Below are 24,571 nucleotides of genomic sequence, written 5' to 3'. Positions count from 1 at the left end.
TAGTCGGCAGGACTTACTGGTTCGGGAAGCGGGGTCGTAATGAAAGGGTGTTTATTGGCTGCGTCTCTACGTCAAGCAGAAGAGTCCCACGCGTGTAGGGCGTGTATCATGACTGTACCTGTGTCCAGGGATTCTTCAGGATACTGCAGGATAGTTATGGTGATTCGACTTTGTAGGGGGCGTTTCGTCATTGGTTGTAGTCCTCAGTCTGTACAGAGCACATCCACTGCTCTAGTCACGCTCTGATTTACAAACAGAAGCGCGTGCATGTCTATTCTTCTGCGCATATCCCGTCTAATCCCAAGTAAACCCAGAAGCCTCAGTGGGCGATGTAATCCTAGTAACGCCGATATATGCAATAGTAATGCCAAAACAATATGGCACTTCATCTCTCTTGTTCGCACACAACTCTCCTACCGAAATCCCCAGGCAGGGAACATTCCTCCTCGCACACTCTCCAGTTTCAAACACTGATACGGACTGCTTTGTGGATCATAATATAAACCTTCCAATTTCCCATCACTCCGTCGTAGACAAACATAATAAAAGCCACTAATCGTAAGTCCACAGCCCGAATCGTCAAAGGTAGCGTGGTCTGCCTCGTTCGGAGTCGCATGAAACAGAGGTGAAATCTCGACTTCTGCTCGGCCAGTCTGCTGGTTACGGACAATGCGGTAAGGCGAAGCTTGGGGTTGCGCTGCATGTGTGGAGGGGTAATAATGATTTTCTGCTGTAGACGAGGATCGGAAAGAATCATGTACTGGCCCACCGGCGAGAGAAGTGGTCGTTGAAGGAGGTGATTGTACAGGATCACCAGTACTCCGGTTCAGGCTCTTGACAAAACACCGCTCTTTCCAACGCATCAATATCCATTCCCTACCCAGCACCTCAGTAAGCCACTTTTTACTTGTCAGCGCCCTCGCAACTTCGTCGTCGCTCATATCTCGGAATGGCGGCAATTTTCTCCAATACGTAGCGTCATTTGCGGCGGTCGATTTGAAGGATTCAGTGAGGAGAGTGTGTGTGTTGAAGTCGACGATTTCACCTTCAAGGTACGTTGTTATGGAGGAGGTGCGCGTGAACTGTTGAGTGGATGCGGTTCCGTTGGTGGGGGTGGAGGGGTTCAAGAGAGATTGGTGCAAGTGGGGATGGGAAGGTACGTTATATGCTTCCATTGTTGCGGAGAGAGTCATCTTCTCCCAGTCTACGGAGTGGATTGTGACTTTGACTGGCCAGCGATCTTGTTGTGGCGGTACGGGCAGCCCTTCATGCCCTTGTGATGGACTCGGAGTGGTTGAGTAGCTGTTCGCTATCCATGGGCGGGTTGGAGGGGGAAGAGTAGGAAGCGCAGCACCGCCTAACCCGTCGACGATTCGAAAGCGATGCAGGGAAGTAGATGATCCAGGCGCAGTGGTGGTGACGGTGGTTGCCACACTCGTTGCGTGTTGGCACCCTGATAGTACCGCGCCAGGTGCGAGCCACGATGTCTCGGCCGGCGGAGGTATTGTGAAGGTGTCTGTGACGAAGTCGGCATAGTGGCTGCAGAAGTAATCTTTGCTCAAGAAGCCGGCTTCCAGGGCGTAGTTGGCGCTATCGTCTATTGTATTCGACTGGCGTATTCGAGACAGGTACTTGACAGTCTGTTCGAGCACAGGCGAAACGGGCGGTGACGAGTTGGCGGTTCGGTCGTGGAAGCTTCGTCGGTACGAGTCGGCTCTCGAGAGCATATCACGCCTTTCTCTGTCGAGCGATGTCCTGCCCTCGGACAAGCGCTGCATGGCCATCTGGCGGGCAGTACTTTCAGAGCTGTGTCGTTCTCGCGATTCGCTGGATTGGTCGGGTCTGCTTGCAGGATCTCGGTCACGGTCGGACTGATAGCGCTGCAAGTAGTCTCTGGTGCGCGCAGAGAAGCGTGGATGTCTTCGCAGTGACTGGAGGATAGCCGTGGACCTCAGCGAGCTCTCGGCTGCGCCTTGGGATGACTGGTTGCTCTGCAGACGGTTTGATATGGACCATATGCGCGCCCTCTCCGAGTCCAGCTGTGACTGTCCCAGCACTCGAAGGATGTCGGGGTGTGTGTTTGGTTGCTCACGGCGCAGGTCAGCGAGGATGTGGTCCAGCTCGTCCTCGTCGTCGGCCTCATTCGCAGGGGACCAGTCGTACAGATTGTTCTGGCTGGGCACGCGATCACCATAGGCAGTGGTGGTGCTGTCGCTTAGGCGACTGAGGCGGCTCATAACTCGTCGCAGCCTATCGCGCTGGTCGAGTTCGTCTCGCTGCCTCTCCAGCAAGCGCAGGCGCTCCCGTGATCTATCCAGGCGCAGCTGGCCGTGGTCTCGTGCGGCGCGCAATTGAGGTAGGCTGGCGGGAGTCTCGTCGACGTCGTCGTCCTCGTCCTCGTCGGTGTGGGTGCTTAGCGTCGCAGCCAGGTTGAAGATGTCGTCGCTCTCTTGGGAGTCGAGCTCGCGCAGGACGGAAATAAAGGACGGGGGTTGTTCTGCGTCCTGTCGAAGCGGCTGCGTTAGTATGGGGTGGGTTGCGACATGTCCGACAGCTCGCAGGCGCTGGGCCTCGGGCGACGGGACGGGGACCCACGAAGTACTTACAGGCGAGTTGGCAGGCGGCATCCTGTAACGGTAGCGTGTGCAATGGGACTACCACCAGACATGAACGGTACTCAGACAGGCTACAATGGGGTTGGCGCAGAGGACATGGCGACAGGCGCGATGCAGGTTGTGAAGGAGGAAGCCGTCGGTCGCATTCGCGCAAAAGAAAAGAAAAGAAAAGAACGGCGTGATGCAATGTGATGTGATGGTGATGTTTCGAGACCAAACGAACGCGGCTCTGGCGAGACACCAGCTAGTAGTAGAGGGACACACAAAGACTCATCGCTCACCTCGTCGGCGCTTTCAGGCTGAAGCTCGCCATGCATTTGCCCGCCGCGTTCCCGCCGTCGCCGCCTCAGCAGCAGCAGCAGCAGCAGTAGAGGGCAGCCTTCCGCTCCGCGCCTCTGCCAGCTGTCTGCCATGGATTGGAGCAAAGTGGCTGCGGCACAGTACACATGCAAGACAGTACAGTATAGTCAATATGCCCCTCCCTTCCCCTCCTCTCCCCAGAGAATTGACGCTTAGCCAGTCCCAGCGCCATGGTTGCTGAACGATCCGCACGAGCGCTCGAGTCAGCGCACAAGTATACCACACACTCGTCAACATTGATTGTCAAATCTCACTCGTGCGGCATTGTAGCATGTTCAAAGGGTGGTTTTGTGATAGATTCAGGTTTCGTTTTTTATTAGGGTTTAGGCTGCTAGATAAGAAGCTTGCTTCTGGCCTGCATCTGGTTCAACTGCGCCGGATCAACCGGCGGAGTGCTTCTTGGAGACACAGTCTCGAAGTGTAGGAGATGACCCTACAGTCTCTGCGCATCGAGCTGCAAGAGTCGACAGAAGTAAGCAAAAGCCCAAAGGTGCACCAGGAGTGTTTGCTCCGCAAGCAGAGGACCACATCCCAAGGGCAGAGACGCAGGCGTACTCATGTCCCCCCACCTTGAGCAGTGCTCCTCCATCGACCCCATCCACCTTTTGCACAAAGACGAGCTATTACAGCGGCATCGCAGATGCGTGTATAACTTTTGTCGCCGCCTCTCAGCATGTCCAGCTGGCACTCAATACCAGTCTGAGCAGACGATGAACGTATATCGCATCCAATCATGAGTTGGCATGCCATGCTCAACAAAGAGATGCGCACATCCGTCCAGAACGACATTAAACAAAAAACCAACCGAGTGTGCCCGCCTCGTAGCCGTGAGGCTGTATCCTTGTCTTCCATGAAATGCCAGACATGCATGCCTCCCAGAGATGCTGTACCCATAAAGAAAAGACCAGGTCCGGCCGTGTGGTGATGCTGAGAGCGAAAGACATAGGAAAACGCTCGCTAAAAAACACAATGACAAGACTAAAGCAGGTATCAAAGGAAAATGTACGAGAAGGGAGGATAAGAAAAGAAACAAAAGCAGTCGCTAAAATCGATCAACGCCGTCCCATGCTTGGTTGTATGATGTTGGATGTACATCATGTCGTGCACATCGCATTTCGTCTCATCTCGTGTCGGGCGTCGCAGGTGCTATTAGCCTGCGCGGTATATGGAAGATCAAGGGGACTGGCCAGGTCCACGCTTCCCGGCATCGACACAGAGGGACAGGTACCACAGACGAGAATCATCCGCTTATGTGAATGCTGCGTACTGTGGTGCAAATCCCGTGTCCCACCCGAATCCGCCGAACCCTCCGTGCACGGCGCTTGACCCGCATTGTTGGGCTAGCACGCTCGGCAGAGGAAGGGCGGGTATCGGTGCAGATACGGGAGGCGGGCTGTAGTACGAACTCGAGCTGTACGGGCTCGTCGAGTTGTATGGCTGGCTAAAGGATGGTGTCGGTGACGGGAGCTGAATAGCTTCGAAGCCCATGGTGCCCATTGTGCTCCAGAAGGATGGCTGTGTTTCACCGCAGGATGGAATCGTCGGGCTCGGCGTCGATGGGACCACCCTCCACGAGTCAACTGGAGCAGGGTGTGACTGTTGCATGTGCTGTGTTGGCACCCACCAGTTGGCGGTTCCTTGTGAGCTCGGGAGAAGTGGTGCTGGTCGGACAACATCGACGATCCTGGGTGGGGGAGGCAGCAGCGGGAGGAACAATCCCATGATGGCGCTCTTGACGTCCTCACCTCGTCCCTCGAGTAGTTCTCCCGCGCCATCCTCCTCCAATCCTTCGAGCGCCTTGACGCCAGTGCGGAACACATAGCGGTTGACAGCCTGTACGAATCCGTCTTGGAGCTTCTTCAACTGCTGCTCCTTCACGGCCCACTCCCAGGTGCTAGCGGACACGTCGACCGAGTAGATGTCCTTGTGGTACTCGATAAGCGCTTCGATGGTCTCTGGTGTAAGCTTGAATGCAACCTCATGTTGTGAAACCATGTCGACATGTACGACGTATGCCTCGATGTGGATGAGCTGGTAGTTGAACAGAGCTTCGACCAGCGGGTTGGAGTCCCTGCGCAGTTCCGAATCTGGGGCCTTCGGAACCATGATGGAGCATAGTGACCACATAGCGTTGGGGCCGGAAAGGGTTTCTGTGAGACACCGCGTGTGTTGTTGTACGCTGTTCAATGGCCGCTTAACCCGGTTCACTCTCTTCAACGTCTGTGTTAGCCATGGCTCGACTTTTGAGTTGAGAACGACGTTGACGGTTGATCGTGGCGCAAAGGCAGCAGCCGAGGCGGGTAGTAACGAGATCGGCATTGTGACTGGTCGGTGCGGTGCGGTGCGGTGCAGTGCGAAACGGTGCGATATTATGGGACGGTATCAACGACTAATGAAAGGAACCAGAAAAAAAAAGAGGGTTTAAAGAAAGTGTCTCTGATGGATATATTTTTCGACGGCTCGCCTAGGGTCGAGGAAGAGACAAGAAAGGGGACGGGCGAATGAGGGGATAGAGAAAGGCGAGGTGGGAGGTGGAGGGTAGGGAAGGCTAGCGGTCGAGGGTGGCATCTCTTAAGAGCTGACGAGCGATGATCATGGGCCCCCCTCGGCGTGGCCACTACCTCTCGGCAAGGATTTCATGCACACTGCCCCGTTTAGCTGCACTGCGCATCTAGCTTGTTTAAACTTGCATATGGCGAGAATATGCAGCTGCACCTCTAGTCGGATCTAAGCTGACCTGACCGACATGGCGACCGCGTTGCGCACGCGTGGATAGGCGGGCGCCCGCGTGTGAGAAGATTGCGATGCCCTCATGGCTACCATGGTCGTGCGAACGCAAATCCCCCCATGCACCCACGGAGATGAGAACTGAAGAGGCGCCCGATCAGCCTCTCTAGTGGAGATGGCAAGAATAGTCGACCTCAATGACAGGATACTCATCAGAGACCATGGCAGCTGAGCGCGGAGCCCCACGGTTGACCATGCATAGGCCGTCGCAGAAACTTGATCGCGAGGCCGCAGGCTGCCCGCAGAAGCATCGGGCAAGCGTTAGATACACGCCGTAGGCGAGTCCCACGGACGGTCTGCTGCTGCTGCTGCCTCTGCCACTGCGCTTACTGTTGGGCCTCGAGCATCTGGTGTTGCGGCATCGCACGGTTTCCAGAAGCCTTCCCTGACCGTCCAAATGGAGAGCGCACCGCAGCGGCTTTGATTCCCTTTTAGGAGCCTGGCGGGCAAATGGAGCGCGACGAACACACACTGGTCTAGAGGTGGTGCTCCTGGAGCTCAGAAAGGTGGGTGTAGTCTCTGTAGTCTTGGTGCAACTACAGGACGACGTTGCATGCGGCTAAAAATGGGCTCCAAACAGACAGCCCAATCAGCTGGGATAGCCGGGATGTGAGCAGGGATAGCAACCGGATCGAAAAGCCCTAGAGAAGCAAGCTCACATGATCGCGGGCTTTAGGACGAAGCTTGAAGAATGGCAGAGTGCCATCGTCGGGTAGCTTGGGCGCGTGCTGAAGCAGGACGCGATGCGCAACAAGACCTGCTCGAGCAATCTTGCAAAAACCCCGATGACGACGACGATGATGTTGCTCATGCGAGAACCTTGCCTCTGCGCCACTCGCAGTAGCCGACGCGCATGACCGTAGTTTTTTCTGTGAGGCTGTGCATGGCGACGAAGATCTCTCCGGAGCTGCCGTACCCTTAGATTCTTACCAGTACTAACCGGCCTCTTACCGACCGCAACCTAGTTATATCTCGCGCAAGGCCGATATCCGACTTCCGTCCGTCTCTAAGAGAAACGGTCGTCTCTGTGCGCAGCGGAAGGCAGTATCCGCGAGGCTGTTTCAACACGGATCGCTTGCTGGGGCGCCGGCAGTGCGATTGGAATAGAGTATCCTCAAGTGAAGCACTGCGAGGCCATTACCCAACTACCAGTAAACCCAGTATCGTCCAGTCGTCGTCCCATCTGCGTGGTGTTATCGATAGCATCCCATCTACCATGTTTCAAGATATGCAATGGCGCCTGTACCGCGGATCCCACTGCGCCTCACAGCAAACGAATTCGCGGGGGCAAGACGCAGACGCCATGAGGACGGCCTGTGGCGGTTGGCCCACGTCGACGATGGTGTTTAGCTCGCTTCTGATGAGAGTGGTTTCAAAAAGATGGTGCACAGGGAGCCTGAGGTCAGGAGGATGATGTTCTTTCCTCCTTCAAGACAACCTCAGCTCGACAGGGGTCGTCAAGTCAGGTGCGCCCCACTAAACCGACATGAAGCGGGTTACTTCTCCTCCACCTCCTGTCTTCAACTCAACGTACCATGATATTTTTCTGTCATGACCTTGTTCATCATCATCGATGACTGTTCGTGCATGCAGACCGTCTCGTCGTTTCAGGATCTGCTGGCGAACAGCTGGCGGCATGTACGCTACATGCATCGCGACGTGGAGCCCAATGACTCACCCAACACGAGCAGAACCAGCTGGGAAGAAGATTGTCCCGCTTGCCTTGGAAGCTCACTCATGCAGCTGCAGTTTCATCTATTCACATTGCTGTTCTATTCTTCCTTTCTTTGCTTCCAAAGTTCAACTCCGCGGTTCAGGCTCGCTCTTCGCTGCACCTTCATCTCAAACCCATCCAATACCATCAGATCTCGCTTGTTCGGCTCTCGCATTGGTAGGCACCCGAACGCGGCGTATCACAAGGTACTGCGACTGCCAAGTTCACGGCCAGCTTTCCAGATTCGTTCCATGCGAGCTCGTGGCCGAGCAAGGGCTGTATACCAGACGTTACACAGTGTGGATTTCATTCAATCGCAAAAGTCGCGCAGTGCCCGTGGTCCTCACCTGAATGCCCGAGCGTGCCCTCGGAACTTTCTTGAACCGGATCTTCTCACCCGCACGACGCCTTGGTGATACCCATTCACAGATCAGACTTGTCCGTCTGCCTTTTGATCGGTCCAGAGCTCCGATCTTCTCAAGGTCTGCCTGGCTTGTCAATAATGACATGCTTCGGCGATAGTCAAGCATTGGCTGTCGTGAGGCGACGTAACTGCATAACAAACGGAAACCAGAAGTCGTTGAGAAAACGCGACTGGGGTTCTAGAGGTGTGGGCTGCTTAGGGTAAGTTGCAGTGGGATTGGGGGCTATTCATCCCAACCAGTCCAGATAAGGACGTTTATGTGGGATCCTCATCTACGGTGCCGCCCCAAGCATCCCTGGAAAGGGTACAGGGGAGCCGGGGAGCTCGGAGGACCGCCGCTCTGGGATCACCACACCATCATCTTGACTATAAACTGTCAACAACTTCAAGATGTCGAAAGAAGGCGGTCGGGGATCTCGGGATCTACGCTAGTGTACTCGAACCTGCATACAGCTGCAAGAGGAGACGACAGAGCTTTACCCAACACCAGTCTTAGGAAGAGGTCAACCACCACTCTTGATAAGTACAAGTAATGGCTTCTCCACGCCAATCGGGTTTCTAGGCGATGCACGGGCACATGCATCAACATGAACGTCCGCCGGCGCTTCGCCATACGGCTCGCCGTTTTAGCTTTACCCTCGCTGTGGGGTGAAGGTATCGCATTTTGACCTAGAGATCTAGACCGTCTCATACAGCCGCTGACGTACCCACTTTCGCTCCGTCTTTACATTGCCAGTTGTGATCAGCCGTCTTTGGCACGGGACATACGGGATGTGGTGATAACGGCAACAAGAGACGAACTAGTGTGATGTATTCCATGGCTGCTTCTGCGTGGGGGACGAGGCCGAATGACAACAAGCAGATCGCCGTCTATGAATGCAAGGTCAAGCGAAGTCGCAAGTTGCTGATGCCATCTTTCATCTCCACCGTGCTTGTTGCCTGAAGTTACTCGGGATGTTTACCGTTTTGAAGTATCATCACCGACATCTGATGTAATACGCCGCCTTTAATCCGATCAATTAGGCTGAGTGTAGCAAAGCATAGCGATTGACTTTAGGAATAGGTTGGTGCTTTTCATCCACAGAATGAATTGAGTACACTCTCAGGCACTCGAGCGTAAGCAAGCTCCACCTCTGCCTCTCAATTCAGCCTCTTACAGAACTTTTTCTCGTGCAAATAACTTGTGTTCCCCCATGTGCCTTTGCTCTTTATCAAGAACCCAATAACGGGTTTGTACAAGTCCATTTCACCACCCGACATTCAGCTTGTATCCAAGTATCTCATGTTTCCAGTAGATATTGTCGCTTTGATCATCACATCGTTTGTATCACTGTGCAATAGAACATGGCGTGGATCTTGAAGTGGATGGAGTTCTAGAGTCTAGTAGAATACTTGCTTCAATGACGGGGGTGTTGCGGCCCTAATGAAGGGCCTTTTAAGATGATCAAGCCTTTGCGTCAACATAGTGTGTTTGTTGGCGATCGTCTAGAAGGGATCCATAGTAGTGCGTACATATCTGTCAAGAGTATACTACACTCAAGAGCAACCTCTACAATGTCCTGCAAGGGAAACCCCTACCATCCAGCCCTACAGGCTAATACTTGTTGAATAGGATAAGTTTTGGTGGCAGACATATGCGCCGTACTCGTGTGAGACTCGCGATCAAATACATATCCGCAAGGGCACCCACACTACATGTGTTTGACTCCAGTAATGATGATATATGCAGAGCGATAATTTTGTCGTTGTCTACATTCTAGTAAAGACACGCGGAACTTTGTCTATAATGATTTCAGGAGACCTTTGTGCTTGCCACTAGCGTGAGATATCACCTCCTCTGGCCGTTCATAGTACATTTCTATGCCTCTTCAATCATATCGCGCATTCTCTCATCATCTGAAACAGTACAACATACCGTCATACTTGCAAATGCTACACCGAAGGGTGTAAAACATCGAATTCGTTGCCACGTGAGTTGGTCGGCGCTTCGGTAGTAGCGGCGCTGAATCAGCCGTCAAGACATCGGCAGTTGGGTTTTGTCGTCGACGCTGCAACTGCCGACGCTTCTAAGATCCACAGGATTTGGCTATCGCCTCGCACGAGGTTTAGCTGTTGAACTCATGATGGTCGGCAGTTCAGAATAGCATGCAAAACGCGCGGTGTTCTTTGGGGTCTCGGAGAGGCGCGGAAGATTGCGAGCGAGTATGCGGCGGTTGTGGTATTGTGATCGTACACTCATCGAGACCAACCAATGGCGAGCATCACGCTATATTGAACTCATCGTAAAAACCGAAACTTGGGGCAAATAAACGGGATAATCGATGGCTATCTTGAGCGTTGAGAGGTTTACCCCGCGTACGCCTCGGAGCTACACACCCCCGCGATACCCCAAGCCGCTAGTGAAGCTAACGACCCACCTCCATCATCTCAAGCTTCAAAAGAACAACTGCCGACACATAATTATGGGCGCCACGGTGCAATGCCGGTGTCAAATGGACATGCTAATGACGGCACGAAGCCAGGCATAGCCCTATCGCGTCGTCCATATATACGTGGATTACGCCCCAGTAGCACTCAGATATGAAGCAGCGCTTATCCCCCATCGAAACCTGGACGTCGGATCGATAGCTATTAATTTGACTCAGGCACAATGCTAGTTAACGAAATCCTTCCGTTGCTCGTGCGGTACTGGCCTGTTGTTCTTATCTCTGTTTCTCTTGCTTATCTGCTTAACAACAAATACTGGAAAGGCCTGAATCGATATCCGGGGCATTGGGCGGCTGGATACAGCAACTGGTGGAGGTTATGGGACGTATCGAAGTGGAACCATCAATGGACTACAATTGCGCTGCATCGCGAACACGGAGATGTGGTACGCTTAGGGCCGAATGTTCTCTCCTTTTCGGATCCGAGGGCGATCAAGGCCATCTATGGATTAAACAAGGGCGTGTATAAGGTATGCCAAATTTTGGTTGGGCGTCAAATATACGTCGTTTCGTTGCTGACCTTCACTAGTCCGACTTCTACCCCGTACAAGGAGCAGTGTCAAAAGGCCGACCGCTCTTATCACTATTCTCCACCACCGACGAAGATTTTCACGCCAAATACCGGCGATGCGTTAATAATGCTTTCGCTATGACTTCTCTTGTCAATTACGAACCTCTGGTCAATTCTACGCTTATCTATTGGCTCGACAGGACCCAAGAGCTGTATGGAAATACGGGCAAGAGCTGCAATTTCAGTCTATGGCTGCAGTACTTCGCATTCGATGTCATTGGCGAATTGACATGGAGTAAGCGATTGGGATTTGTGGAGGGAAACAAAGATGTGGACAACATCCTTGGATTCTTGAACCAATTTTTTGACTACGTGGCACCGGTAAGACGGCTTTTATTGAAGATAGTCAAGTAAGTGCGCATACTAATACGCATACAAGGTCGGCCAAATCCCTATCCTCGATCGCATACTCTGGAAGAACCCAATCATCCTCTTTGCCCAACGCATAGGCCTTGACAAGCGAATCCACCCTGTGACTCTCTTCGCGCTGAACCGCTCCAACGAACGCGCCGGCCAAGTGGAAAAGATTAAGCGGTTTGGCCTGTCCGACGACGAGAAAGCCAATCCTCGCGGGATCGACCTCCTCTCAAAGTTTGCTCAAGCGAGCCACGACCACCCATTCATGGACGATGACCGTATCCTCTCAACATGTACTTCGATGATCTTCGCCGGCTCAGAGACCACAGCTATCTCGCTCTCTTCGGTCTTCTACTTCATGGTCAAACATCCTTATGTCTACTCGAAATTGATGCAAGAGATCGACGATGCGGTCGCCAACGGTACCATCGAGTCACGCGCAGACAAGACCGTCTCCTGGCCCGAAGCTCAAAAACTACCCTACCTCGATGCAGTAGTCCAAGAATCCTTCCGTGTTCATCCCGGACCTGGTTTCATTCTCGAGCGTGTTGTCCCACCCCAAGGCATGCAGATTCTAGGAGACTTTATCCCAGGCGGCACAATTGTAGGTTGCAACGCCTGGGCCTTGCACCGTCGGCCTGAAGTCTTCGGAGCAGACGTCGACACGTTCCGCCCAGAGCGCTGGATCGAAGCGAGTCCAGAGAAACTAAAGGAGATGAAGGCTGCGATGCTGCAGTTTGGCGCGGGCGCTCGAACCTGCATTGGAAAGAATATTAGCTTGTTGGAGATTTACAAGTTGGTGCCGAGTTTCCTGAGGCGGTTCGAAATTGAACTTGAACATCCTGGCGCTGAGTGGAAGACGCACAATGCGTGGTTTGTGACACAGAAAGAGTTTAACACGCGGTTTAGACCGAGGGAGGTGTAGTAGTGAGGAGGCAGGTAAAAGAATGTTGCTGTATTTATATGCGATGAGCAATCAAATTGGTTGTTATACTGCAGAAACTGTTGACTACATCTTCAAAAACATGTCAGCATCAATAATGGAGATTGCCTTCTTCCGGCAGTGTTGTAAGAGACTCTGTTAAGTGGCCCAAAAATGGGAAAAGAAATTATTTGGAACCGTGATGCTGCAAAGCAAGTCTACTACAGTTATGCGACATTGCTTGAAAATAAAAGGATGAATAGTAATTAGGCGTAAGTTAATGACTTTAGTAATTTCCCAGTCTCACTTATTACTCTAGGACCAAACTAGAAATACCATCGCAATAGAATGGCGACATCTTTCCATTGCTGTTCACATTACATTAGGGAAATATTACTGGTTTTTCGCATAACAGCTGCTAAGTATTCATTGAGCTGCACATAGAGCCACACATCAGCCAAAAGATAATATGGTTTCTCCCTAAACCAATACACGTACTCTTGACTTATCGCTGCAGGTTCGCATTCTTCGGAGTTCAGGTATCTGCGTCCTATCTTCTTCCTCGAGATATAGGGAGAAGAAGGTGTCCGCGTTCGTAGCCAGGGCATAAAGTTGCAGATTCTCGTTGGGGTATTAGCCGCGCTGGAGTCGTGGACGTTGGCTCACGAACCGAGGGCGAACGAAGGAGCAAGGAAGCCACTTCGCTTAGGCGTTGTCAGAAGGGATGTACATAAACGTGCTAACTGACAAGTTGACAGACTTTACACTCGAAGTGGGCTTAACTCCAAGGCCCAATTTTGACGACCTCATCCCTTTCCTTGCTGAGGCATGGAAAAGGCTAGATAACCTTGATTGCGGTGGTGACGTAATTGTCATCCAGGGATTCATTGCCAAGGATTCGGGAGACGGACATTTGGTTCCGGGAGAGAGAGGGCTCGCAGGGGGTTCAGCGCTCAGTGTAGGATTCGAACAAACGCCTTTGGCTTGTTTGGTTGAAGGTTCGCTAATCCACATAGTTTGATGATGCGCATTATATCGGCTCCGCCTGGATCAAGATACGTGCAAAAATCTAAACATCATAAAGACATTATCTGTTGAAAACAATCAAATACTCCCTCCTCGATTACACCAACTTGAAGTGATGCGTGTGGTCGTTGCAGCCCGGTGGCGGGGTGCGGTTACGCAAAGGGCCAGCCGCATAAAAAGCAAAGATAGGAGTAAGTGGCTAACCGCGGCGAGTCAACGCGAAATTCTCAGCACCCGTTGAAAGGTGGACGAAGGGAAGTCCTCACTAACTCCTCGGGTATAGTTAGGAAGGTGAATACACAACTTCTACTTAAAGGACTTTTGATTAACCACTAGCTAGAGCCTTCATAGGAGATCCAACGTGATCACAAAAGATCCGCACCAAAATCCAGAAACAAGGTTTCCAAAGCGCCTATGCTCCAGGAATACTAGTAGAGCTATCGCTGATACTGTGGAGGTACTTGAAGCGTCACCAAAGTACACCTCTACAGATTGAAAATAACTTAACAGGCGAACTAGGCGGGTAAGCGCTTCTTGGTTATTTGAAAGAGCACAATCTGTGTGTAAAGCATAGTAGTGCATGAGCAAAAAAAAGATATTGGGCAACTGTGTGTGCAACCATAGTACCAAACCGTATGCATGGGCAGCTTAGGTAAAGTGTGTTGCAATCGTAGGTGTGCAAGAACTCGAGCTTTTCATAAAGGAGCTTAGAGGAACCCATAACCACGTCGGCGATATGTGCGCTGGTGCGTAGTTGCTGACACAAAAAACCTTGAAATCTCATAGGAGCGCATATCCGATGTGCTGGCTGGGCCTGGGTTCCTGGCCCTCGGCATAGGAATGAAGACGCTCCACATGGGTTTGCAGATCGTGGAGAACGGTGGAGGTTGCACCGGCGCTTGGGTGCGGGCCAGAGGCTGTCGAAGGTGTCGACTCCCAAGTGTGGGCGGCCGCCAGGATAGCTGTGCTTTGGGGAAGGTGGAGGAGAGCTTGCACCTGAGCGTCTGGCTTCGCTGTTTGGTCATCGATATGAACGCAAGCACGGATGCGTCTCGGGTAACGACGACATGATGACTATGCGAAGGCTGAGGCGACATCGGCCGTTGGAAGTTGCTTTTCTTTCCACTGTTGCAGAAAAAGGGCTCGCAGGGGGTTCGGCGTCTGATGTCGGGTTCGAACGATCGGGTTTTGGCTGACGAAAGTTCGCAACGACATGTTTGGGTTGGCTTGCATACGCACATAGAGGCTCCGCCTGGATCGAAAGTACTGTAAGTTGTAAACTATATGTAGTTATTCAATGTAAAGGAACCGTTGTGAGCTTTACGAAAGTCAGGTCATCGCATCAACACGAGTTTTGAAAAAATGACGAGCGAATCACATTAGTTCCAAGAACCTACCAGTCAATCTGACTGGTTTGTCGTCTTCTCAAACCTTGCCCTGTCGCTTTCTGTCGTACGAAGCGGTATGCGATATTTTTCCAAAGTCAAGTGGTTGGGGGACGCGGATGGAAAGAGTAAGCGCATACGGATACGCGCCGTGGCAATCAATAGCCTTGACTAGGTACGACATCAGTATTACAAAAACACTAACGAAGTGCGTATTCTTCAACAGCGAACATGGCAATGTATCAGGCAAAGGGTCCGGGACTGAAGATGACAATAGCTCTTCTCTGAGTAAGGTGTCCATGAGACTTCCTTCTCGCTGTCTGACCTACCGCATACAATCTGCAAGAGTAGCCTGGACCCAACTGTGTCGTACGAAAACATGTGCGCGAACGAGTCGTGAGAATATTTAGTGCGTCCGGAGGAATAACCTCCCTAGATTTCGACGACTTTTCCGTACGGGGCAGTGCCACCTGGATCAAGCATGTCGTAGAACGCAAAAAAGTCTATAACCCAATCTACTGTCAAGAGCAAACGAGTCAAGACGGTTGCTGCGTAACAAACCACAAGCGCAGTAAGACATACACTCAAACATAGAGCAGAAGGAGCACGCTGTAAAACCTCGCTATAAGAACTATACCCACACCTCCCAAGACACCGATTAGCGCACGCAAATCTTTCAAAACGGAAAGCAGTCAAACAAAAAGATGGCAAAAGGTTTTCTGCCCGGAAACGCCCTGTTGCTGAAGGAAATTCCTGGCTCGCGCGGCCGATTTGACAATGTCTTCCACCTTGGCTGGCCGAGCTGGAAATGATTACTTTCAGCTATAGGATTGCTCATGCTCGAAAAAGTCTCCAAGGATATCTAGTAACATATTGATCTAATCTTTTGCGTGAACATCGTGCCAGCAGCAATGGGCGTTTCTTTAGGGGAAAGCGGCTCGCAGGGGGTTCAAACGTATCGTTTTTTTTCGTAGCGTTTTCTGTCAGATTCGAACTCGCGGTTGTTCTCGGGGTCGTTGTTTACTTGTTGACGAAAGTGACGACAAATTCATCTTCGTCGTTGGAACCGCAAGTTCGAAAAGTTGAGGTTTGTGCTGACACGCTAGGGGGCGCCGCCTGGATCGAAAGAACAGTACTTTTGAAAAAATATATACTTGGTTTATTGATGAGTTCTTGGGGGAAGACCTGTTGGGACCGACAAGGGCGGGAGGGGATGGACTTGCGGTGTCTGTGGGAAGGATGCGGTGATCTTGATGCAGTGTCACGCGAGGTTGTATCAGGTAGGGCTGAGGTGTGGAAAAAGAAAAGTGACGAGGAGTGCCGAGTTCCAAATCCAGATATGCAGGTAGGTAGGTAGGTAGAAGTCAGAACATGGTACGAGTGCAGTATAAGCAAATGAGAGCAAAAATGGTAGATCTGATTTGGTGACATCAAGTATTAGGTAGCAATGCGTTGATTCAACGTTCCTATCCAACGGAAACAAGAAGGAGGTCAAGGTGCTTTGAAACGCACCATTGAACCAATAGTGAGAGGGGCGGTCAAACCCAGCCATCACGCTCTCGCTCGTCTTTCGCTCCTCCATTGCCCTTGAGCCACCCGACGCCAACGTTTGCGACGCCTTTCCAGCGCTCAACACTCTTTTTCTTGCTGAACCGGTACTGGCGCTCACGGCTTCGCTCGAGACGTTGCTTGAATGGACCATCACCCGAAACGGTCAAGCCGGCAAGCTCCATGTCTTCGCGGACTTCCGCTTCTCTGAACCCGAGGGCTGATGAAGCACCGCGATTCGATCTTGCCGAGCTCACTCCATGCAAATTTGGCTTCGAGCCAATAGTATCATTCGAGCGTACTCTCCGTAGACGGTTCTGCAAATCGGCTGCCTCGCCGTCGCCAAGTATTCTGCCTTTACGATTCGATGGTGGGGTGCGATAGTCCCAGTTTGAGTTAGTGCGGCGTAGCCCGTGCTTGCGGGGGCTTTGATCCAAGACCTGCCCTAGCTCTTGCATGTCCTCGACTTGAGCGCGCATTCGATCGAGAGATTGCATGCGGGGAGCTGCAAAAGCACGGCCTTGGACGGATTGTGAGGGACGGCGACCGAGACGTGGTGGTGAGTGACTTCGCTGAAAAGCATGGGCTGTACGCTTTTCCTCAATAGCCATTGCGACTTGAGCAACAGAATTGGGCACTACATCGAGCGAATTCTTGAGACCGAAGTTAGCTGAGGTTAAGAGGGCTATATAATCCGAGCGAGGCGCACCATGTGAATGAGCACGATTGGTAGTTGGACAGTCACCAACTTGCTGAAGGAGGTCAGCTTGATCAGTGAGCGAGGCGCAGATACCGACGTATGAGCACTACCAACGATGACATTGAGGAAGTACCGCACTTCGAAGTATTTGCCTAATTCATCAGCATATGCGCCCTCGAGAGGTCAGCGGGTGGCGTACCACACTTGACCGTAGCATGTCCACGGGGAACCTCAAGATCGCAGGTGCGAATGTGAGTTTGGTGCGCTGGAACTCCATGCCAACCCGCAGAACCGTGCTTGACCAATGTTTTGCTTAAAATGGAACGCTCGTTGCTGTCGAAGATTCGAGCCTGGCCAGCAGACTTCTCCATTGTCGAAGCAGCAGCCTGACAACATGACTCGTTAGCATCATGAAACACCAACTCATAAACTTCGCAAAACAAACGTGTTTGTAACAAAGTATGTCTCGCTCCAACTGAAGTTCAATTTTTCTGATCGTCTTTCGGCTATTGTTGACGATGTGAACATCGACGTATATACTTGTGCCGCTAACCCAGACCTGCCGGTGCAGTCCTGCAGTCGCCCGAACCACTTCGACAGTAGTCTCACGGGGCTTGATCCACTCGTCTGAAGCAGTCAATGGACTTGGGAGTGACATCAGAGCTTTTTCAGCTGCATTGCTGTTAGCAGTGTTGTTGAATAGGGTGAGGCAGGCCAGGCGGCAAAATGACGCACGATCATAAACAGAGAGAACTGTAACATTTTCAGAGGTCCTGACAATGTATTGCTTCCCTTGATCGCGTATAAGCAGCGACACGCAGAGGAGGTATCGTATTCTTGCATTCTTCGACTGGAACGGCGGAGGTCCAACATTGAGAGGCAGACTTAAGTTGAAAGCAAGATTCGTAACAGAAGGCATCAAATGCCGGAATAGATCTTGTGAACCGATAGGCTCCTGGGTATCGACCATGTTATGAGGCGGCGGATTCTCCGCATCGATAAGTTCGGTTGCAAGATTCAAAAACACACACCGTCGGTTCCCACTCATTTCCTCCAGTCCAATCAGGTCGATGGATATCCGAGCAATATCCAGAGTCCTTCTATGACGTATTCGCTCGGCGTCGTCGACGTTGATCTGCACGGTTCCCTCGATTGAGCCTCCACCGACAAATATGCCCGCGGATAAATCTAGGCCAAGCTCTATTCGAGGGTGTCTGTGTGATGGGAATTCTAGAAGCTCTTTCGAAAGTGGCTCGCGAATAAATGTTCTGGAAGGTATGCGTCGGTTGGTATCATGGGTTATGGGATCAAGGCGCGCAGCGACATGACGTAAAGGGGACTGCGATTGACCGCGTTTAGGTATTGTGTTACTGCAGCCTTTGGGGGGCGGTAGCGGTATAGTAGGTATCGTATTGAGGGATGTGGTTGCTGGTATCCGCTGTGTGCCGTACAATGGCGGTTTTTGCGGCGTGGGCCGAGTTCGCGAGACACTGCGTGCTCGAGTGCGCGACGATGATCGCGGCGGAACACTGCTAGGTGGTATGCTGTATATACTGGAAATGCTGTTATTGTCTACGGGACTTTGTGGTGACGGTGTTCTAGAGGATCGCCCTCGGTAGGCGGATCTAATGCCATTGCTGTCAATGCTGTACTTTCTGTCTGGCTCCTTGTTCTCGCCATGGCGAGTGTCAATGCTCGGACGGCGCCTGGACGCGGCGGATGGCATCCGCGAAAGCTCTGTGCGAGATGTGCTTCGCTGATTGTTGATAGAAACGAGTTTTCGTGGTGCTGTATCCGCCAAGCTTGGCTCGGTAAGTTCACGAATGTCTGATAGGGGTCGGGCTTTGGTCCAAGAAGATACGATGGAGTGTCCTCTAGGTTCACAGAAGGTATTGTTGACCATGCCTCCACAGCCAATAACTCGACTGCTGTCGGATTCGGGCGAGGAGAGGACTGGTGAGCCGCTGGCCCTCTCCGGTGAAAGTACGAAGCCGGGTAATTGGCCTTTGCTAGGCGGTGGCTGCGAGTGACCTGATCCTTTCAGCAGCCGTCCCGCGATCTCGGAGAATGTCATTTCTGCCTACCGTCAGCGGCTGCGCTTTGCGGGATGTTGTGGGCGACAGACTGAGCGCGAAGCTCACGACGAACGATTAGAAGCTGACCGAGTGATGGATGCGGGATCTGATACTGCTGAAATCAGGGAAAAAGTCATATGAGACTATGCGATGCTCGATATCCAGAAAGGCGGGTGAGGGCTGTCGCTTGAGGTTGGCATCTGGAGTGGCACCGCATCGATCGTGGTGTTGCGGCGTGACGGCGTCTCGCAGAAGGAGGAAACCGCATAGGGGTGGTTGCGCCTTCCATCTTTTGCATTTGCACGCGTAGCTGGAAGAGCGCAGCAAGATCGAAACGCGAGAGTGACAGTCTACTGCGAGAAGGAATAGAGAGATGGTGGTAGCATTGCAGGCATCTCCAGGTACTTCATTTGCTACGAATTGGCTTCTCTACAAGCTCGTGACAGGTTGTCTAACTCTCCCTAAACGCAATGATGCTCTCCCCAAGACGGATATTGCATCCTCTGATAAAAGAGACGGGGCGAATGAAGACGAAATCACCTACCAATCTTCTACAGCTCACCTGTGTCTCTACGGTGCTCAGTCTGGTCGTCTAAGCTCTAGTGCGACATCGGATAAATTTCAGCCTCGTGGTCCTCTTGGCGGGAGCTTTGAACCATTAAAACCTCGCTCCCTGACCCGCGGCTTGCCTCTTCGTCCTTAGTCGAGACTATTCGTAGGCGAGCATGGAGCCGGTAATTTCACGATACGTGTACTATGACTATTCTCCGGTCTGGTCGAGGTCACCTGCTCACTCGAGCCGAGAAAAAGCGGCTCTACACTAGGTCGTTATGGGCCAGCAGAGCTCATGTGCTGCATAAAAGCAAGGACTCGGGCGAGGCCAAGGTGATGGCAGGTAGCGGTCTGAGGCGTCTGCGAAGCCTAGATGCGTGATGCTGTAACTGTAAAGTGTGAAACTGGAGAGGTAGGCGAATCGGGCATCTCCGATGACCAGCTGCGCGCGACAAGGAGCGGGGAAACGACTGTTGTCTGCAGCGGCCAAGGGGCTGTCCCTGTGATTGCTATCGCCCGAAGCCACAGTGGGTGTGAATGGTGCGGGAGACGACAGATGATCGGGTGGGGGAGGGTGCTGTTGACGTTGTTGGTGATTGTGTCGTCATGTTGGAAGTGCTGATAATGCACCCCCTACCGCATATCATCAGTTGGTGCCAGGTGCATCGTCAGCAATCCAACACAAGACGGAAGTAAAGGCGCGGTGACTTGATGTGGAGGTCCTTGTGGAGGTGCACGCATGGAGCAGGGCGCTCCGACGTCGGTTATCGGATGCGATGCCGTAGATTGGTTACTGTAGGTGGCACGCGGCTGACAAAAAAGAGCTGATACTAAAATGCTTGGCAGACCTCACTACTACTAAAATTTGTATAAAAAGGAAGTTTCTGTATTATTTTAAAGCTATTTTATTGCTTTTAAAGCTGTAAAATTATATCTAAAAGCTATATATATTAAAAAATATAGTGTTAAGCTAGTTTTTTAAGCTATTTTTAAAGTTTTTAAACTAAGATTAATACTTAGTTATTCTACTATCTATTATAATGTAATTTTGCAGTTTTTTTAGCATAAAATTAATATACTAATTAATAAAATTTTAATTTATATTTATTTAGCTTTTATAGGCGAGTTTACGCGTTTTAAATTTATCTTAATAAAAATATTTTTTAAAGTATTGCTTTAGTAGTTACTAATAGTTTTTAATAAAAAAAAAATTAAAAAATAAAAAATAGTTAAAATAAAATTGCAGCTTATTTTAAGCTTTTTATTTTACTACTATATTATTAAGCAAGCCGCTGCTATAACTGCTATTATTATTTTTTTTTAGTATAAACTTATTTCTGCAGTTAAGCTAGAGCTTAATAAAAAAATTAAGTATTTAATTGCAGTAAGCAGTAAAAAAGAGTTTACTATTAGTATTACTAAAATTTTTATAAAAGTTAAAATTATTTTTAAAATTAAAATTAATAGCAGCTTAGCTATATATAGCTTTAAACTTTTTTTTATTTTTTTAGTTAAGCTGTTTTTAGATACAGTTTCCGCAGTAGCACTTTTTTAATTTTTTAATAATTTAAAGCTTGCCTTAAAGTTTAATATATTAGTATATTTTATTAAAAAAATATATATTTTTTTAATTTTTTAACTTTAGTTTTTACTAAAGTATAGCAGTGCAAAAAGCTACGCGTTTTTTAGTAGAAGTAGCAGAAACTTAGCTTTTTATACACGCTATATATTTATAGTAGTTAAAAAAGCTAAAAGCGCATTATAAAGTCTTTTTAAAAATTTTAAAATTAAGCTTTATTAAAAGCTAAGTTTATATAAAAACGCAGGCATTTTATTTAATAGTTTAAAAAAAATTATTAGCTTTTTAAATCTATTTTAAAAAGAAAAAAAGCTTGCGTTTTTAAGTTTTTAGCTTTTTTAAATTATTTAAAAGTTTGCGATTATTAGCTAAAAAGTACTTTTTTAGTATTATATAGCCTTATTATTTATTAATACTGTAGAACTTAAAAAGGTTAGTTTTAAAGTAATATATACTTATTATATTTATAAACTTAGCTACACTTTTAATATGCGCTTTTTTAAGTATTTTAAAATTAAAAATATATTTTTTAGATATACTAAAAAAAATGCGCGCAAAAAATCCTAGTATTTTTAAAGTAGTTATAAAAAAAAATAAATTTAAAGTTAGCTTATTTTAGAAATTTATATGTTGTAGTGGACCGAGCTTTTAGTGTCGGCTCTTTTTTGTCAGCCGCGTGGGTGGCTCGCTCTTGGGCACGACGGTTGGCAGGATGGCGCATCAAGTTGCGAGAGGATGAATGCTGGAGTCGCTTTTGGGGCCGACATGTCCGGTGTGATGGCGGGCGGAGGGCGTTGTTGATAACTGCTGAGGTTCGCAGTTAAACAAGACCCTAGACATTGCACTTTTTCTATGGAGAAGCCGGAGAAGCAGTATAAAAAAGCCTGGTGGCGCGGCAGCTAGAAGCGCGGCTAGACTGCATGTGGTATCGCGATCCCTGGTCGGCATCCTCCACCACGGCCGTCTTTCACAAAGTCTCTTGCGGGTGCATGCCAGGCCAGGCCAGCCAAGACAAGGCAAGGCAGAGTGAGCGAGCCAGCCAGCCAGCAAAGCAAGCACCCCGCGAGAAAACTCTGAGCAGCCGGCCAGCCGCACTTTGCACGCTGCGGGAGCACGGCAAAAGCCTAGGCTACTCTACTGAGTCTACTCTACCCACCAAGGAATTCTCCTTGGGGGGCGACTGGATCCCGCCTTTGACCCTCTCTGACCACCCAGAAGCAGCCCTGGGCCTTGGAAAGAAGGTGAACGTGCTTCCGCCCGCCTTTTCAAGTCCAGCACCTCCGCCCCTCCGCTGAGCCCTCTTCTATTTTCATTACCCAAGAGCTTACCTCACAACTACTGCGCAACCACCCACAGCCACCCTCTTATCAGTTCCTATCAATCTCGCAAACCACACGCAATCCAATCTCGACCCGGCGTCTGCAGCGGCCCATCCCAGACGCGCTTAACCCTCCAGAGCCTCCTGCCCTCCATTATCGACTGCCGTTATCTTTATCGACACCATCCTGCCTCCGCGTCGCGTCTATCGTGCCTCTTGGCGCTCCTGTGCCCCTCTATCACGTCGGAGGGGTACGGTGTCTGTACATGGGAGATAGTCTCGTAACAGATATGACGGCTCCCGTGGGCAAGGCAGAGGCGTCGCGCGATGGTTCGACAGACTCGATCGGATCGTCGCCTGAACCTGGCCTACTAGCCGAGACATATACGCAGGAAGAGCCCCAGCAGCAGAAGCGCAAAGGCGGCCGCAAACCTGTGAGCCCTCCCACCTGCCTGCCATGATGCCAGCGGCATTTGCAGCGTCCATTACCATGTCACACGTAGCACTAACCAAGCGTCGTAAGATATACGCCACGTCGGAAGAGCGCAAGCAGCGGAATAGGCAGGCGCAAGCAGCCTTCCGCGAGCGTCGCACAGAGTACATCAAGCAATTGGAGAGCACTATCAAGCACCATGAGGAGACGCTGCAGAACCTGCAAAACAGTCACCGCAATGCCGCCGACGAATGCCTTATGCTCCGGTATAAGAATTCTCTACTGGAGAGGATTCTGCTAGAGAAAGGTAAGGCCCAGCCTCTCCACACCTGATCATGAAAATACAAAAGGTGAACATGTTCACTAACTCATGCTCCCCCAGGCATTGACGTCCAGGCTGAGCTGCGCGCAAAGACTGGCAGTCCCAACCTGGGGCCGACGAGAGCCCCAGCGTCTGCGCACGCGTCTCCCAATCAAGCCCCCCTCCAGCAGCGTGCCATGTTGAACCGACAGCAGCAGAGGCGGTCGCTGCAAGGACCGCCAAAAGCTGAAGGTACCAATGGCTTGCCCATGATCCAGCCTGACGGGCCCATTCAACGTTCACCCCTCTCGCAGCCCACTCCTGGCTCGCATCTGTCCTCGCCCGCGCAGTCAGCGACGCGCTCGCCCAACTTTCTGCCCCATGGCCAGTCAGTGTCGCCCAACTTTGGGCCAATACCTCCACAACAGCAGCCATTGCGCCCTCAACCGCCGAGATCAAGCTTTGCTCCCATGATGGGTCCCCAAAGACCTTCGCTAATCACAAATCAACCTCCTGCGAATGGCATATCGAGCGCGTCTACTGGCGGCAGCAGTGGCAGTGGCATAACGCAAAGCAGTGGTCCATCGTCATTCTATCAGACTCATTTCACCGACCACATGAGTCAACTAGGCAAGCTGACCCCTTTCTTTTCCCTCCTTGGGTATAGGACTTTGTAATCCTAGGCTTATTCTGTGTTGTAGAGCAGGAGTACGAGGAACAAGCCGACTCCTACGACCACGACGACCCGAGTGACCAGTCTGCGGGCCCCGGCCCATTCCCGCCGCAAAACTTCCCGCCTTCGAACAACATGCCGCCCCCATTACCGCCCACACAAAACCCTCCCTTCACGAGCCCGGCTGCGCTGGCGCCAAACGAAGGAGGCCATGTCTTCAATGGCATCAACAGCCAACTCTTCGACCCCTACGACCCCATGCTCGATGCAGACCCATTCGGACTGTCTGCCAGTATGCACTTTCCAACAATGTACGAATCTCGATGATTGATATGAGGATAACGCAACGGGAAGAGACGGGTTCATAAAAGACAATTACGCTTCTGGAATGCAGAAGGTTGTCCATTCGGAAATACCCTTGTAATATGGTTTTAGCGGGCGTCATCATTGAATTTGTCTTTGATAACGATTTTGGTGTACTAGAACAACGGCGTTCACGACGTGATCTACGAGTCATGGATCAGCGCCGGTAATCCTAAAAGTTTTGATGCAAACCTGAACGAAGATCATGTTTGGTGCTGTGGTTTTGACAGGATATGAGGAGATGAATGCCATGGAAGGTGGCTGGATGGACGGCTACACGGGTCTCAAATATTCCATAATTGGGGACGCAGCTTATTGGCAGGCTGCTACTTGTAGATATCATAATACCAAAGCGGAACACAGACGTCAGTGTAGAGGTCGT

The 24,571-nt window shown here is 50.7% G+C and overlaps 6 protein-coding genes across 6 annotated transcripts; 2 read left to right on the top strand and 4 right to left on the bottom strand.

Moving 5' to 3' along the window:
- Positions 1–254: 254 nt before the first annotated feature.
- On the bottom strand, positions 255–3,016 carry K460DRAFT_367842 (uncharacterized protein). The gene is made up of 2 exons (XM_040933656.1): positions 2,607–3,016; positions 255–2,504 (listed from the first exon to the last, which is right to left on the bottom strand). Exons 1-2 carry the CDS (start codon positions 2,625–2,627, stop codon positions 414–416), a joined length of 2,112 nt encoding a protein of 703 aa, XP_040785464.1. The 5' UTR covers positions 2,628–3,016; the 3' UTR covers positions 255–413.
- Positions 3,017–4,223: 1,207 nt separating this feature from the next.
- K460DRAFT_289611 (uncharacterized protein) lies at positions 4,224–5,294 on the bottom strand (the record flags this gene model as incomplete). Its single annotated transcript, XM_040929134.1, has 1 exon — positions 4,224–5,294. The coding sequence occupies one exon, from the start codon at positions 5,292–5,294 to the stop codon at positions 4,224–4,226; it is 1,071 nt and encodes a 356-aa protein (XP_040785463.1).
- Positions 5,295–10,346: 5,052 nt separating this feature from the next.
- On the top strand, positions 10,347–12,389 carry K460DRAFT_314643 (pisatin demethylase). Its single transcript, XM_040930287.1, has 3 exons — positions 10,347–10,856; positions 10,916–11,278; positions 11,337–12,389. Exons 1-3 carry the CDS (start codon positions 10,551–10,553, stop codon positions 12,237–12,239), a joined length of 1,572 nt encoding a protein of 523 aa, XP_040785462.1. The 5' UTR covers positions 10,347–10,550; the 3' UTR covers positions 12,240–12,389.
- A 198-nt stretch (positions 12,390–12,587) lies between these two features.
- On the bottom strand, positions 12,588–12,975 carry K460DRAFT_367837 (uncharacterized protein). Its single transcript, XM_040933655.1, has one exon. The coding sequence runs from the start codon at positions 12,842–12,844 to the stop codon at positions 12,614–12,616; it is 231 nt and encodes a 76-aa protein (XP_040785461.1). The 5' UTR covers positions 12,845–12,975; the 3' UTR covers positions 12,588–12,613.
- Positions 12,976–16,185: 3,210 nt separating this feature from the next.
- On the bottom strand, positions 16,186–18,969 carry K460DRAFT_290980 (uncharacterized protein; the record flags this gene model as incomplete). Its single annotated transcript, XM_040929246.1, has 6 exons — positions 16,186–16,848; positions 16,905–16,947; positions 16,993–17,047; positions 17,095–17,281; positions 17,341–17,567; positions 17,631–18,969. 6 exons carry the CDS (start codon positions 18,967–18,969, stop codon positions 16,186–16,188), a joined length of 2,514 nt encoding a protein of 837 aa, XP_040785460.1.
- Positions 18,970–22,636: 3,667 nt separating this feature from the next.
- On the top strand, positions 22,637–24,257 carry K460DRAFT_136031 (uncharacterized protein). Its single transcript, XM_040926709.1, has 3 exons — positions 22,637–23,159; positions 23,235–23,783; positions 23,855–24,257. Exons 1-3 carry the CDS (start codon positions 22,877–22,879, stop codon positions 24,151–24,153), a joined length of 1,131 nt encoding a protein of 376 aa, XP_040785459.1. The 5' UTR covers positions 22,637–22,876; the 3' UTR covers positions 24,154–24,257.
- The last annotated feature ends 314 nt before the right edge of the window (positions 24,258–24,571 follow it).

This window comes from Cucurbitaria berberidis (assembly GCF_010015615.1).
Source record: "Cucurbitaria berberidis CBS 394.84 unplaced genomic scaffold K460scaffold_4, whole genome shotgun sequence".
Classification (NCBI taxonomy): domain Eukaryota; kingdom Fungi; phylum Ascomycota; class Dothideomycetes; order Pleosporales; family Cucurbitariaceae; genus Cucurbitaria; species Cucurbitaria berberidis.
The sequence above is the reverse complement of the archived record's forward strand: the minus strand, read 5'-3'. Positions and strand labels throughout refer to the sequence as shown.

What these genes read in the sequence shown, in the direction of transcription:
- K460DRAFT_367842 (XM_040933656.1), bottom strand. Translation starts at nt 2,627, where the DNA reads ATGCCGCCTGCCAACTCGCCT. An exon ending in TGCCGCCTGCCAACTCGCCT is followed by an intron (nt 2,505 to 2,606) that starts GTAAGTACTTCG and finishes CCGCTTCGACAG; the next exon opens with GACGCAGAACAACCCCCGTC.
- K460DRAFT_314643 (XM_040930287.1), top strand. Translation starts at nt 10,551, where the DNA reads ATGCTAGTTAACGAAATCCTTCCGTTGCTCGTGCGGTACTGGCCTGTT. An exon ending in TAAACAAGGGCGTGTATAAG is followed by an intron (nt 10,857 to 10,915) that starts GTATGCCAAATT and finishes GACCTTCACTAG; the next exon opens with TCCGACTTCTACCCCGTACA. An exon ending in TTTTTGACTACGTGGCACCG is followed by an intron (nt 11,279 to 11,336) that starts GTAAGACGGCTT and finishes TACGCATACAAG; the next exon opens with GTCGGCCAAATCCCTATCCT.
- K460DRAFT_367837 (XM_040933655.1), bottom strand. Translation starts at nt 12,844, where the DNA reads ATGCCCTGGCTACGAACGCGGACACCTTCTTCTCCCTATATCTCGAGG.
- K460DRAFT_136031 (XM_040926709.1), top strand. Translation starts at nt 22,877, where the DNA reads ATGATGCCAGCGGCATTTGCAGCGTCCATTACCATGTCACACGTAGCA. An exon ending in GAGGATTCTGCTAGAGAAAG is followed by an intron (nt 23,160 to 23,234) that starts GTAAGGCCCAGC and finishes ATGCTCCCCCAG; the next exon opens with GCATTGACGTCCAGGCTGAG. An exon ending in CGACCACATGAGTCAACTAG is followed by an intron (nt 23,784 to 23,854) that starts GCAAGCTGACCC and finishes TCTGTGTTGTAG; the next exon opens with AGCAGGAGTACGAGGAACAA.